This window comes from Oryzias latipes, chromosome 17 (genome assembly GCF_002234675.1).
Source record: "Oryzias latipes chromosome 17, ASM223467v1".
NCBI classification, from domain to species: domain Eukaryota; kingdom Metazoa; phylum Chordata; class Actinopteri; order Beloniformes; family Adrianichthyidae; genus Oryzias; species Oryzias latipes.
This window is the reverse complement of record NC_019875.2, coordinates 12,601,254-12,615,970: the sequence shown is the minus strand read 5'-3', so window position 1 is coordinate 12,615,970 and position 14,717 is coordinate 12,601,254. Positions and strand designations below refer to the sequence as shown.

The 14,717-nt window shown below is 43.7% G+C and overlaps 1 protein-coding gene across 1 annotated transcript in view; it reads left to right on the top strand.

The window, feature by feature from the left end:
- The first annotated feature begins 4,310 nt into the window (after window positions 1-4,310).
- The window catches only part of rasal2 (RAS protein activator like 2), a 52,371-nt gene continuing 41,964 nt past the window's right edge, over window positions 4,311-14,717 (top strand). The window contains exon 1 of the mRNA XM_023965211.1: window positions 4,311-4,935. Within this exon, the coding sequence (XP_023820979.1) occupies window positions 4,815-4,935 (121 nt within the window). The 5' untranslated portion in view covers window positions 4,311-4,814. The remainder of the gene's footprint in view (window positions 4,936-14,717) is intronic.

The following is a 14,717-nucleotide window of genomic DNA, read 5'->3' as shown; positions in this document are numbered from 1 at the left end:
CAACTTGAAGAGTGCACTGCAGAAATATGTGATGTAACTGCAGGAATCATGCCGTACGCCACTAAAAGCTTCCTGCAGACTGTCCAGAGTCTGCTCTCAAGCTTCAACACAGGAAGTAGCGTCCCCTACTGGCCACAGACGAAACAAATGATGTCCGCATTTTTTTTAAAATTTGTTTCTTTTATATTCGTTTTGGTTTTACATTTTTAGAAGCGACAATCACGTCATGTCAGGAAAATGGCTGCAGCTTTTTGTGGATTCCTGCTAACACCTGACGTGTTTGTTGTGGGAAAAGTTTCTATTTTAAAAAACCTGTGGGTCCCGCCCCTTACCCCCCCACAGGCGCCTCTGTGGGCGTGGCCTCACTGGCGCCTGCTCGCTCCGCCCTCGGCACTCGTGTTGTGCGTGCACAAATCCAACACTATGCAATTTTGTAGAAGTGGCGGCGAGAACTCTCTGATACACTGGTGCTAAAGATGGTTTCAAATGTTTGTGTGAATGTTTTTTATTCCGACGTGCAGCGAGGAATCCTGTACAGACCCAGCAGATCTATAACGTCTGCGGGATCCTTTTTCTCTATAAGCTTTTGGTGTTGTTGTGATTATTGTGGGTCCACTTCTGACCCGGGGCGGGTCAGCGGGTCCGGTCCAGCAGCCATCACTTGGATGTAAAAACAGTATTTTAACTTATAATGATTCGGTTCTGTGTGGTTCTGCTGCTGATCTGGTTGTGTTTCCAGCTCTGCGAGGACCAGGCTGACCCCCCCCCACACCCACCTGTACGTAACATTTCAATAATAAAAACTACTACAGGAACCTCGAGTCTGTCTCTGCGGTCGGCATCCAGATTTGTTCTTTTCTTGCTGAACATTCTGACTCCATCCACAGGGTTCCGTTTCCCCATATCTCTAGGTGGCGCTCTAGAGGCATGCTGCAGATGTGATGGAAACCTACACAATTGTCAAGAATTTAGTGTTTGTTGTCGCTATGGAAATGCAGTCTCCGCCGTTTCTGATGGTTCTCTCGTTAGACGAAGATTCGTTCATTGTTTTTACAACAGTGAAATTGGCTTTCATTAGCTTTATATTTGATATTTATGTACTTTTTCTGAAGCAGAATTAGAAATTTGAATGTTAAAGAAGTTGAACACATTCACACACACACAACTCACATAGATGTGACACAGTGATCCTTTAATTATGATTATGCAGTTTTTAGGCAAAATTTAAAAAAAACTCTGGATTTCTTGGACAGAGTTTCTGCAGAGCAGCAGGAGTTCATTGGAAATCCGCCTCCAAGTTGTGGGTGGGGCCGCTGGTGCAGAGTGAGCCTTACTTCCCATAATACCTTTGTCTACACGCTCATCCGCTAACTTACAGCCCCTCACACACCCAAACAAATATTAGCGGTTCAAGTAAAATGGCAAGCATTGTTGGAGCTAACCAGCCGTAGAGTTTAGAGCCAGATTCCAGCTCAGACGAGGAAAACAAAGATTAACATGAATCTATTTGTCTGCAAGTGGATGCATCAGAATGGAGCAGAGCAGGGAACTCGTGGTCTGCTGTTGTAGCTTCTACATGACGCCCCCCCCCATATTTTCTTGATTTGTAGCGATTTGAATGAAGAAATACTCAGAAATGCCGTTTTAGGCTTAATTTTCTTTACATATCTCCCCCAACGTCAGAAAAATGCCACAAAAACATGTTAAAAACGTTTTCAGTGGGTCTTTAACACAGACTATTTATGGATAAGTAAGAACATCACAGCTGAGAGCTAAGCTTTATGAAATGTTCTGCAAGAATTCTCACATGGAACCAGACCTGAGGGCCATGTTCTGGATCAGCTGATGGGTTTTCTGCTGCATCAGTGACCCAGTTTGACACTCAGACAGAGAAGCAGCTGCTGGATCATCAGACATGAATGACATTTTTCATGTTACAGGAGTTTGAGATTTTCTGGAATTTTGAACTTTATTTCAGCCAGATTCTCACAAGGACAGCCGAATCAGAACCACAGTTGGATCCTGGTCCACATGCATTCCATTAGGAAATGTGCATATAAAAACCATACATTTCAAGACTACCAGAAATGGCATTAAAGAATAATTAACACTGGAAGTGACAGCAGTATTGGTTGAAAACAACAAGAATATGTCAGGTATAAAGTTGATTAAGACACAAGTTATCTGTTTCTGTCAAACTTTGTCAGTTCCTCTTCCTGTTGTCTCTCCACTGTCTTTGCCTTTTTATGTAAATGTGATGCAAACTAAAAGACATCCAATCACAAGCTTGCTTCGAACAAGTCTGGTCAATGACGATGGACTGAAGGCGAACCACATGGAGGGACTAGTGTTGTCTGCACTAAACATTATGAAAACAATTTTGCACACCCCTGCAACTGAATACATTAATATGACACACTTTTTATTTAACCATAAACAGTCGAAAGGACCAAAATGTAGGGTTTTAATGTTTGAAGCTGTTATCTTAAAGACATTTCCTTTCTGTCGCTTATAATAATAATTCATTTTTAGTTTTAAATGCCAAATGAATAATAAATGTCTATATTGTATGGATTTCGGTAAAAGAATCGGACTGCGTGGCATCACCACAAAATTAGTTAAACCTTCATATATCAATTCATGGACCATGTATGGATCAATGAAAGAGGGAAAGATACACAACCCTAGCTGTAGGGCAGTACTCCTTCATGCCTGCAGGGTGCGCTCTCTTCACGTGACTGATGAAAGAGAAAGCTGCATGCCAAACCCACAGAAAGATAGAAGATCGTCCAGGAAGGAGGACTGGAACGTGTTCCCATCAACAAACTCTCTGCTCTCCTCTTCATCACGTATTTGTCTGACATTTCCCAACAAACCTGCAGGACTGATCTGCTGCAGATGGTCTTCTATCTGATGTTAGTAGAACTTTGTAGCTCCACCTGGGTGATCTGGTGGCTTCCTTTTCTGAAGGAGGAAGTTATTCATCAACAAAAAGACTTCTACGGACTTTCACAAGAAGACTCCACACAATCAGATTCTATTGAATCTGTCTTCTTGAAATGAAGCTGCTGATCTGTAGATGATGAACAGGACTGAAGGAGCAAACCAATGATGTTCTCAGCTCTGATCATCACATAAATGCAGATTTGGAAACTCAACGTTCCCGCTGAACGTCTCAGTCGCTGCCTGCACCTTCCATCAGCAGCTCAAGGAAAACACCAAGCATGTTATCTTAGAAACATCTGCTCTATCTTCATTATCACATGGACGCAGTTCAAACATGCACAGAAACGTTCCACGTGCTTGTCACGCTTTCTCAAAGACCTCTGTCATGGCTTTTTCCTGTGAGTATGAGGAGCGATCTTCATCAAGATGCAAACTCAGACAAACCTCTGAATAGACCTGATCCATGACGCCATGTTCCTAAAGATTCCCGACAGCAAGGACTGTGTGAGCGTCAGAGCCAACCAGTGATTTCAAAGAGAAGATTAATACTGTCGGTAAACTAAATGTCTTCATGTTTGAAGGTTTTCAGAAGATCTGATCATGAAAGCACTTTTTTAAATATTTACTTACGCAAACACTGCATTACCATGGAACCCTTGTCATGACGTACAAATAAATAAATAAAATTCATTCATCTTCTAAGACCGTTTTGTCCCTTTTGGGGTCACGGGGCTGCTGGAGCCTATCCAGGCCACTTGTGGGCGAAGGCAGGGGACATCCTTGACAGATCGCCAGTCTGTTGCAGGGCCACAAATCACACACCTATTTACACTCATACCTAAGGACAGTTAGAGTAACCTATTAACCTATGCAGCATGTTTAACAAATACAATTGTTCTCTCAAATTAATCATTTGTGGCCACAAATTAGTTTGTTGTGTGCACAGATTAGCATTTGTTTGTGCACAAATGAGTATTTTCTGGACACACATGATAATTTTTTTTGCACACAAATTAGTATTTTGTACACTCATGTTAACATTTTTAGGCCACAAATTAGTAGTAGCAAGTGATGATACAAAAACAAAAACTTGAGTACACAAAGTGCCAATTTGTGGCTACAAATGATTAATTTGGGGGACGGATTTTTTATGTCGTCTATAGAGCTCCGTACTACTGCCACACGTGAATTATGTCTGTTTATCTTATACGATGACATCACGTTAACTGTCACGTGCAATATGACCGTAACAGATGCTCTGTGTCAATAATTGGTCGTAATTACAGGATGGAGGCTGGAATCACTTTTCACCAAACTTTTGTTAAAGCGACGCAGCATATTTTTGTTTTCCCTCCAAAGTTTCAGTTTTTCTCTCTCTTGTTTTATAGAGTTCGTTTCCTCATTATCAGAAAAACTTCCCCGCGCGCTCTCGCCGCGGGGCATGAGCGCGCGGCCGAGCGGCAAAGCGGTGACCGCAGCAGGGGCAGAGACTGAGACAGTCAGTCCGCCGAGGAGCCCTCAGCCGCCGCGTGCCTCCGCTCATTCCCAGCGGCGCTTCGGTGGATGTTTGAGGGTGGCAGAGGGAAAAAGGAGCCGTTGCTTGTCCCAGACTCTGGTTTAAAGGAGATTTGGCACGTTTCCGGTAACCCGGGACAATGAGGCGGAGCCCGCCGGTCTGCCGGACCGCCGCCGGCTGCTGCCGCCGCGGCTAACGGCTAGCTGAGACCAGTGGGGCGGTCGGAGTGACTAAAGTGTCCCATGACGGATCATCCGGACACTTTCCGCCCCCCCCCCGCCGAACTCCTAAACTTTACTTTCCCGGATTATAACGAACTCTGCTGGGGGGCTTCTCCCACTTTTTCCCTGACATGGACTCCGAGGCGGCCGACGTGGAGTCCCTGCGCGGCGGACTGAGCCTCGTGGACCCGTTGCTGGACCAGATCCTGGGGGACGCGGCGACCCAGCTTCAGGGTTGGCTCCGAGTTTACGGTAAGACGAAGTGGACCGGTGGGGGGCCGGGGGGCGTCGGGATGGGATTTCTAAAAGTTTACTCCCATCGGATCTGATCAGGCTCTTAAATTCGTCAGACAACTTCGGTCCGGTTCTGTTGTTGGTCCTGAAGAACTTGCTGATGAACGTCGGATGCTTTTCTACTTCGGAACTTTTTTATGTTTTTCAAAACTTCAGAAAAATATTTGATGGCCAAAACTTTATTGATATTTCAACGGTTCCACGAAACTGGAGAGTTCGGTTAAAAGAAGCGGACTGATGAATGAGTCTGGGGGTCCTGGCTGGGACCTGGAATCTGAGGCTCTGGTACTGTGGTTGTGGTGCGTTCAGGACACACAGGTGAAAGCAGACACCTCTAGCTTCCTGTCTTCAAGAAACCATAAAAATCAAGTTCAGTTCCACACTCCGCAGGAGCATTTCTCCCAGCCGGAACAGAACCTGACTGTGGGCCTCTATTCTCTGTATTTGACTTCTCCTCAGAGAGCAGTGAGCTGCAGTCCCATTTGGTGGTTTAAGCCCCCCAGTCCAACCACTGATAGAGAACGTTTTTGGTTTGATCCAATTGTGACTTCGAACCCACGATCTCCCTGTCCCAGGGCAGACGCTTCACCTTTGTGTACACCCAAAACCCAGCATGCCAGTAAAGTAACTCCGCCCCCTGACCCAGCAGAACCGTCTCCAGAGTACAGAATGCACTACATCTCCCAACAACCCCAGCGTGCAGTTCCTGGATGCCACACACCTGACTCTAATTTGCAAATCACTCACAGTACACTTAAGCACTTCACTGAGCCTCACTCAGTGAGAAATATTGTTCGTGTTACTCTGCCTTCATTACTGAGTGTTATATACTGACCTAATATATTTAATATTTTGTTTCTGCCTGCCTCCTGCCCCGACTCTTGCCTGGATCCTGACTACCTGTGTCTCTTCTGATGCTCTCATACCTGTTATTGACTCCTGCCTGCTTGATCCTGGTTTAGCTTTGTGAACTTTTATCTGAGCTAATAAACCTGCTGCGTTTAGAACCAGCCGTCTGCCCATTCTTTTGACACCTGCAGGTTGCTCATTGACACTAGGGCACTGGAATCTGTTAATTTTCAGGAGATTTTCCCTGAGTCGAACTGGTGGACATTTTGGCTAAAAATGTCCTGGATTCATTTCATGGTCAGTGAATCGGATCGTTCCAAATGAACCAATATTGACTGAATATTGACTCATAGCGGCAAGCACAGATTATGATATGAATGGAATTGTTAAAATGAATCATGAATCTAACCAAAACCCTAATGAGAACTAGACTGAGTGAGACCCTTTAACCCCCCACCCCTGCATTTCAAACAAAAAGTACCAGAATCCTATAGACTTCTGTTATGAAATGAACAGCTATTACTCATTCTATTTGTCAGAATAACCGTTGTTGCTTTGATACCTTTTTTGACATGTTCTTGATAATCTTGTTTTTTTTGGTGAAATGTTTTTATGTAGTGCCAGATATTCAAGTAATAAACCGACCAATCAGATGTCTCAATAAAAGTAGGTGGTGCCTGCTTCTCCCTATGATAAACTTTCAAAACACTTGATTGAGAGATTTTAGACCAGTCGCTGCTTACTGACGTCGTCCACGGCGATGTCCATATTGTGGAAAAAATGGCCACTGTTTTGACTTAATTTGGTTAGAGGCAGAAGTGAGCCATATTGTATGGGTTACGTCACACTAACTTGGTCCAGTTTTTATGTACAGTTAAAGGTCACATCCCTCCATCCCATCCAACAGTGCTGCATTCAGGGGCAGAGGGCAATGGTCACACCTGTACTAATGGTAATGATATCGTTATCATACTCTTTTACCAAATGTTTTGGATTCTACTTCTAAATAGCAGTGTGATGGAACAGCACCAGCAAAGGCAGACACTAGTTCTGCAAAAGCAATGCGTTATATGAGTACAAAGAAAATCTGAGAACTCTGCTGTTTGCGTGAGGCATTCACTGTTAGAGAAAAAACTCATTTTTTCAGCAGCTCTCCTCCAGGACTTTGTTTTAAGAAAAAAAAAGCACGAGAAGGCCTGGTTCAATTCCCAGCAGGGACCTCTCTGTGTGGACTTAGCATGTTCTCTTCTTGCATGTGTGGGTTTTCTGCGGGCACTCCGTCTTCCTCATACAGACCAACCACATGTTTCATAGTTTTTATGGTGTCTCTAAATTGCCCTCAAGTGTGAATATGAGTGTGTGTGTGTGGTTGTGTAACCCTGCAACAGAGTAGCGACCTATTCAGAGTGTACCCTGCCTTTGCTCCACAGCAGCTGGGTGGGGTCCAGCAGCCCCCTGACTGTGGAAGCTGGATGGTGTTTAAGTACAATGTATTAACTGACCAACTCAAAACCCCTCCCTGCTACATGCATGAGGCGTTTACTGACCACAAACATGGTGGTTGATTGCAGTACCAATGAACAGAATGTTGCATTTAGAGCATAACTCAAAATGTGTGTTTCTGAGTGCTGCTCAGGTAAAACTGCTCTCCCTGTGTGTTTGTGTGTGTTTGGGGGTGTCCAGCTGTCACAGTGGTGGGTGACTTTGCGAAGTGCTTGTGTGCTCATGAGGTGTTTAGGTACAGAAATGCTCTGTGTTAATGTTTTCCTACCAAGAAGGAACCAGTGTTGGTTCTGTGTTAGTGTTGGTGCCTTGATGGTCGGTACATGTAGGTGTTTATTTCTCACACATACATTCACACACACCGGCACACAAACTCAGTGCCAAAGCAGTACATCATCTAAAACCCTTTAATACCGGAGATGTTGCTGGCGACACCTAAATAACACACTCTTTGACGTACTGGAACTGTTTGCACGATTAACGTGAATCAGCTGATTCTGACACGGAGAAAAGCAGCTTTGCATGTAAAGTGTTGCATATCAGCGCAAAGCTGCTTTTCTCAGCTTCAGAAGCTGCTGGAACTATGTTAACTGCATAAATGTTAGAAGAGTTATGGTAGTCAAAAGAATGTAAACACTGGGGGTAAAACTTCAAAAGTGGAGAATGCTTATGAATGAAATAGTAGTACCACCCTCCAGCCTCCTGGAGTCTAGTGAGTTTAACAGCCACCAATGATTACTGCAATAGAAGAAAGGTTCTCTGGCACTGTCGAAATAAAGTCCTTTATTGCTGTGTTCATGAAATGTTTTCAAATGTATGATACAGCTGATCCATTGGGTTGGAAACTGGCTGCTAATTTTTTCTCTGTATTTATCTTACCATGGTTTTAGGTTCGGTTTTCAACAAATCATCAGATGATGTTCCCAATGCTAAGAAACACTGGGTGTCCTCTACAGACCACCTTTGGCTTTAGTGACACTGAAAGTTTATATACAGACTCTGTCAGTTAGGAACCAGCTTTAGGAGCTAAGGGTCAGTGCTCTGGCAATCTGTATCCAAAGTACCAGTGTTAAACCAGACTCTGGCTCTCAACCACGTCAGTCAGAAAACCATGTTTTTTTGTGTGGACAGGGGCCAGGTTGAGCTCAGTGTTTGGTCTTCAGGACAATGGAGGCAGATCAGGGAGGAAATGGAAGCTCCTTGTCAGGATGAGTGGTGTTGAAGCAGGATGTCCCCCTCCCAGTGTCTGCCTCCAAAACAGGGAGCCTACTATTTCAGGAGTGGAAAAGTCACTCGTCCTCTTTCTGACTTGTTTGTTCCTTTCCAGCTTCCTTCAGCTCTCCTGCTGCTGGACTCTTCTCTCTTGGTGTGTGTGTGTGTGTGTGTCTCCCATTTGGTGCTTTATTTTGAAAGTTGCCTGGATTCGTTTGTTTTTGATTAACATCTGGATTCTTTTTGGATTGTCTTCAAGCTGAACTGAACTGATATCTGCGGTACACTTTTGGGTTTTTCCAGCAGATGAACTTCTCTTTCAGAGTTGGATTTTCCATTTGATGTGTTTACTCTTGAGCTCGTCACACTCTTGCACGTGATGCTTGGGCATGATATGCTCATGCACGATGCTCATGAACGAGCAGCAGACCTAAATGTTTAACACAAAACGGGCACAAAGGAAACAAATCTGAACTCCGCCCCCAGCTTTTATACTGCTTTTAAGTGGCTGATTTGTAGAATTTGATGCATTGATATTGGAGCCGGTTCCTCCGCAGGTGCGTGCCACGACGGCAGAAACGAGAGCGAAGACAATGGAAAGCTTCAAGCCCTTTTATTTTTATATTGTCAGACCAAAGCAGCAGTACTGCAACCAAAAGATGATGACATACAATAATGTGACATACACCAATATATTTAAAGAAACAGGTGAAACATTAAACACGCTATATATAAATGAATGTGAAAACAAACAAACAAATGCCATAAACAGCAACCCCACGACACACCGCAAAACCGGAAACGGACAAGTGTTGCATCCCACACACACACCTGTTCTCCTTATATACCGCATCACGCCCCCGAACCAAATCCCCATTGGTCACATTATAAATCCTTTTCTGCTATTGTTTTTATAGACTTTTGGTCATTCAGGTTTTTTTAACTGGATGTTTCTAGTTTTCAAAGATTTCCTCAGCTCAGAAGTGTGTCTCTAATTGGGGTGAAATGCGGTGCTGTGTGCGGTCCTGATTGACTTCCCGTCCCCTGAAATGAGCATCCTGTACTTGTGGTGGAAGTGGATCACCCACCGACGGATGCCTCCATCTTTCCTGGTTTTTCTAGGAGATAGAGAGCAGAGCTGGACCAAGTGCCGTCTGATGGAGCAGTACATTTTTAATCCTCGCAGCTTGATCTGAGACATACAAGAGTCTGTTACCAGAGATGCCATTAAAAGTCTGCAGAAGAAAACAGGAGAAGGAAATTAGTTATTTTAGGTCTTTTTCTTTAGCAGCATTGATTTTATAATTGCAAATTTTATTTTCTGGGACTTTTGTAAAATGTCTTGCTCCTGACTGGGAATCAGTGGTTTACCATCCAAAAAGTCACGGGTTTGAGCTAGGGGTGGGCGATACTGGGAATATGGGTGTCGATCCAAAACCATGTAATTACAGGGCTAGTCTCACAGATACTGATACCTAGGCCTGGGCGATAAATCGATCAAATGAATTAATTCGAATTTTTTGTTAGGGGCGATTTCAAAAATAACTAAATCGAGTTTTTATGTGGCGCATTTTTGGCTCCCCAGAGCTTCCGTAGCGTTGGGGCCCGTACACACCGGGACGAATATTCGCCAGGCGTTATTCGCCAGCGTTTTTCGCCACGTTTTTTGTGTTCACACCCAGGCGATTTTCACTGACGATGAGCCGAGTGAACATGCAATTTCATTCCCTGACATTAGATGGCGCTTAATATAAAACAGAAATACTCCTGTACACAAGGTGGCGCTGCACAACTTTACGCTTCTTAAAGTCGCTTTTCGCTCAGAAGAAGAGAGCAAGTATTTACGCGCTTGTCAGAATCAAACAAAGAAAACATGAATATTTCCGGCACCAGTAGCTCCAACTGGTGCTTGGTTCGGGGATATTTTAGAATGTCTGTCATTATTTCTTCGCGGCAGTGTAGACGCTACTTAGCGTCTATCTTCTTCGCTGTTCAAAAGCGCCATTCTCATTGGTCGTATGGTTTTCGACGCGGCGCATCGAACCAAAAAAACGAACCCGAGGCGTATTTTAAAAAGTGACGCTTTGACGCGTGGCGTTTTTTCGCGTCGGTGTGCACACTCACATTGGTGCCATCTGTTTAGTCATGAGGCGTTAAACATCGGCGAATATCGCACGGGCGAAATTCGTCCCGGTGTGAACAGGCCTTTAGTGTCACACGGCGACACGCGACAATCGACACACGAAGCAGCTGGCGACAGCATGGCTACTGGTGACACTTAGAAGTATGTTCCCAAGAAAGGAATAAAATCATCTGTTGTTTGGAACTGGTCTGGGTTTACTGCCACAGACGTGGAGGAATAGACCCACGCTGCCTAAAGCCCATCGGAGTCAAAGGCTCTCACGCGCGCTCGCGTGGCACGCGCTCAGTCCTCTTAAACGCGCACGCGCCCTGACACACACATGATGATACTGATTCTACAACGCCTGTATATTTAGTTAGTTAGTTGTTACTGCATTGTAATTATTACTTTGACCGATATATTCATTTGCGACGCGGCCGCCGTAGGATTTTGTTTTCGGAGGAGGCGGTCGCGAGGGGGGTGTTGATCGTGACTTCTGCTGCTTCATCATCATCTCCGTGGAGAAGACGGGGTTTATTAATTTAATTAAAACCTTAGACCCCAGATATGAGCTGTATTGTTAATCCTTTAGAAAATGATGCTACTCTTAAGGTGAATGTTTGTCTCCTTTTAGTCTAGACTACAAAGTGTGACTCAAACACAGCTGGGACTTTAAGTAAGGAAGTAACCTTTTTATTTTGGATAAGTGAAAACAAGTTTAGAATGACGAAATTAGACAAAAACAAGACAAAAATTATATAAAACAAGACAAAATTATTTAAACACAAGTCTAAAAAGGGAGTAAGAAGAAAAATCTTATACTTAACTTTGATTCCAAGAGTGTGTTCATTTATTTATTGTTCATCCCAGAAATGGGGGTTACATTTGTCTTGGGTTTGATTAAATAAAAGCAACATTTGCTTGAACTTGTTTGCTGTTTGTACTTATTGCTTTCCTTAAGTAGGGTGGGGGGGGGGGGGATCGGAAATCGAATAAAAAAAAATAAAATCGGAGATTTTATTCTTAGGCCATATCGCCCAGCCCTACTGATACCATACTTTTTTTTGAAATGTTTGGTTATATAATAGTTTGGGAAATACACCACTTTTTGTTCATTAAATGTATAATAAAACACAGGACAGAGACTTTTGGTAACTGCTTGTTAACTAATTACAACAATCAAATACATCAAATATAAACATCTATAGTAATGATGGCACAACACATGGTTAGGAAGAAGAAAACAGTGCAAATTTAAAAAAGCAAACATGTTACAAACAGAAAAAGGAAAAAACAACACCACAAACATAATTTCCTAAAAAAGTCAGTAATAAAATATAAAGTCAGTAGTAAAAAAAAAAAAGTGAACAAAAGAAAAACTGTGATAAAGGTAAGGTAAAGTCTCAGTAGTGGTCACTCGCCTAGGAGTGTGAAATGTGTTCCCCGCATTTGACTGCTGGGTGAGCTGCAGACACTTACGCTCTTTGGTGGTTTGAGTAAATCTAAAAATATAAACAACACAACATAAAATCCTGCCATTGCGTAAAAATATGAGGCTCTCTGATGACTCTCTCCGCTCTCTGATAAGGGAAGGAGGGGAGGGGCAAGGTGTAAGCAGCAACAAGGGCGGAGCTTGCTATTTACACAGACAGTGGCTATGTTCGAATTCCCTAACCCCTAACTACTAAAAAAAACTTTATAGTGCTGCATGACATCGTGCCCTGAATTTTAAGAGCAATTCGGACACCATGCTCACTACTTTTTTATTTGTTTTAAACGGCGGATGTGATGTTAAATCTAATTGATATGAGCGTTTTACAATGATTATTTATGAGTCCACTGTCTACTAAAGATAAAAACGTTTATGGTTTATTAAAAAATACATTTAAATACATTTTTTTTGGCAAAAATTGTGTAGACGCAATGCGTTCTGGTCTATATTCGCCAATCAAGTGAGCATTGATTCGCTCTGGTTTTTCGCCGAGACTTCTGGGAAATTTCTAGGGCACTCGGTTTGGGAATTGTAGATTTGGACAGCACTACAGAATGGGGAATGCGCTTGTGCTCTAGTGCACTTTGTAGTCTGTAGTGAAGGAATTCGGACAAAACCAGTGTTGCTCAGATTGGGCATTTTTTGCCCAATCTGAGCAACACTGCAGACAGATAGACACAGCACTCTCATGAACTTTGTAAGTAAATTCAAGCTCCTTACTGCACGTTATTAAAGAAAAACTGCAAGGAAAGTATCAAAAGTATCGATCTCATCACGCTAGTGTCAATACTTCATCTTGGTATCAATACCATTGATACTCGGATCGATCCGCCCACTCCTAGTTTTAGCTCCTATCCGGTTACAATTGCACTCTGCTTTTTGACAGTGTATCCTACCTGGACTTCCCACTTTTGTCCAAAAGTCCGCCTTTTTCTCTGGGGAAGAAAACCAAATTTCCTTTCTACCTTGACGTAACCAGGAAAAGTCATATCAACTTGGAATATGTGATAAACAAGCAGAGTTTTTATTGTCAGACTGCTAGAAGTTTAAGTTTGACAGCTGAAGAAGAGGAAGAGATGAAGGAGCTTGACAGGAAGTGGCTGTAAAGGTCAAGGAGTGGCAGCTGTTTGGGTCTTTGATGGGGGATCAAAACAGGGAAAAGGAGGGAGCAGGAAGATCCTCGAATCTGAAGCAGGAATGCTCCTGTATTTCTGTGGTTGGATGTTACTGAAGCTGCAAGAATTCACTGAACTCCAGGATTTATCCGAGATTAAGTCAGAGATGTTTTGAATTCCAGGCGCTCCTCGACTTCCTCCCCGTTCTTCCCCTGTTGTTTCCTTCCGGTGACTTCCAGTTTCAGGAATGTCCGGGCTCACAGCCAGAAAATGCGTGGAATTCCAAGTTTCAGGTTAGATTCCAGCTGGTGGATGTCATTGGAGAAGCAGGTGAAGGTGATCCCCAGAGCTGCGGTCCTCTATCACCTGATCTCCCCAGAGCGGGTCAAGTATCCATGGAGGTGCAGGGAAACAGGAACCAGTGGAGTCATGTGACCACACAGAAGGATGAGAATCCAAATCGCAAATGAATACCGGTACAAGTAATAATTACAACGCACTATTCTTTATTAACAAATAGCAGTAACAACTAACTGCTAACTATCTAACTAATGAACTAACTATATAGGTGTTGTGGAATGACTGATATGTGTGTCAGCGTGCTGCAAGAGCGAGTGAGAGCGTGCACAAGTGTTGGGGGCGCGCGTTCATGTTTGGAGTTACGGAGGGAAGGAGAACAGTAATGAAAGGTTTCCCCCAGGTGTTGGAATAGGTTTGTGGTGCTGCTGCCTTTGACAGCGATGGGCTTTAGGCAAATGTTGCAGTGTGGGGTCTCTTCCTCCACATCTGTGGCAGTAAACCCATACCAGTTCCAAACAGATGATTTTATTCCTTTCTTGGGAACAGGCATCCCACTCTCACCGGTAGCCATGCTGTCGCTTGCTGTTTTGTGTGTGCTATGAGGTTGTTGTTTGTCGCTTGCTATACCACTGTGTGAAACTAACGCTATGGAAGCTCTAGGGGGCCAGAAATGCCCCATTACACAAAAACTTGATTTAGTTATTTTTTAAATTACCTGTAATAACAAATTTGAATGAATGAATTCAATTGATTTTTCGCCCAGGCCTAGAGGAACTATTTCTTGGGTGGTTGGTGTTGAGGAGGGAACAACTCTGAGGGGTCAGGAATAAGAAGGAAACAATTTCTGGAGGTTCACGGATGAGGAGGACTTGCTACTGAGTGAGGTCGGGGATGAGGAGGATGCAATCATGAGGGGCTCCGGGAAATGCTGCCGGAGGGCCAGACATGAAGGAGGATTTAATCCTCCATGACACCCACATTTCTTCCTTCCCTCATTGCTTTGGACTGGGTAAGCCTGGACAACTTGGCATCTTCTGGGATTTCTCAACCCCCCCCCCCCCCTCCCCCTTTTAGCTCTGACCTACATGTGGTGTTGCCGTGGACACCAGCCTGGCTAGCATCTGCAGGGATTGGGTTCACTTTGGAT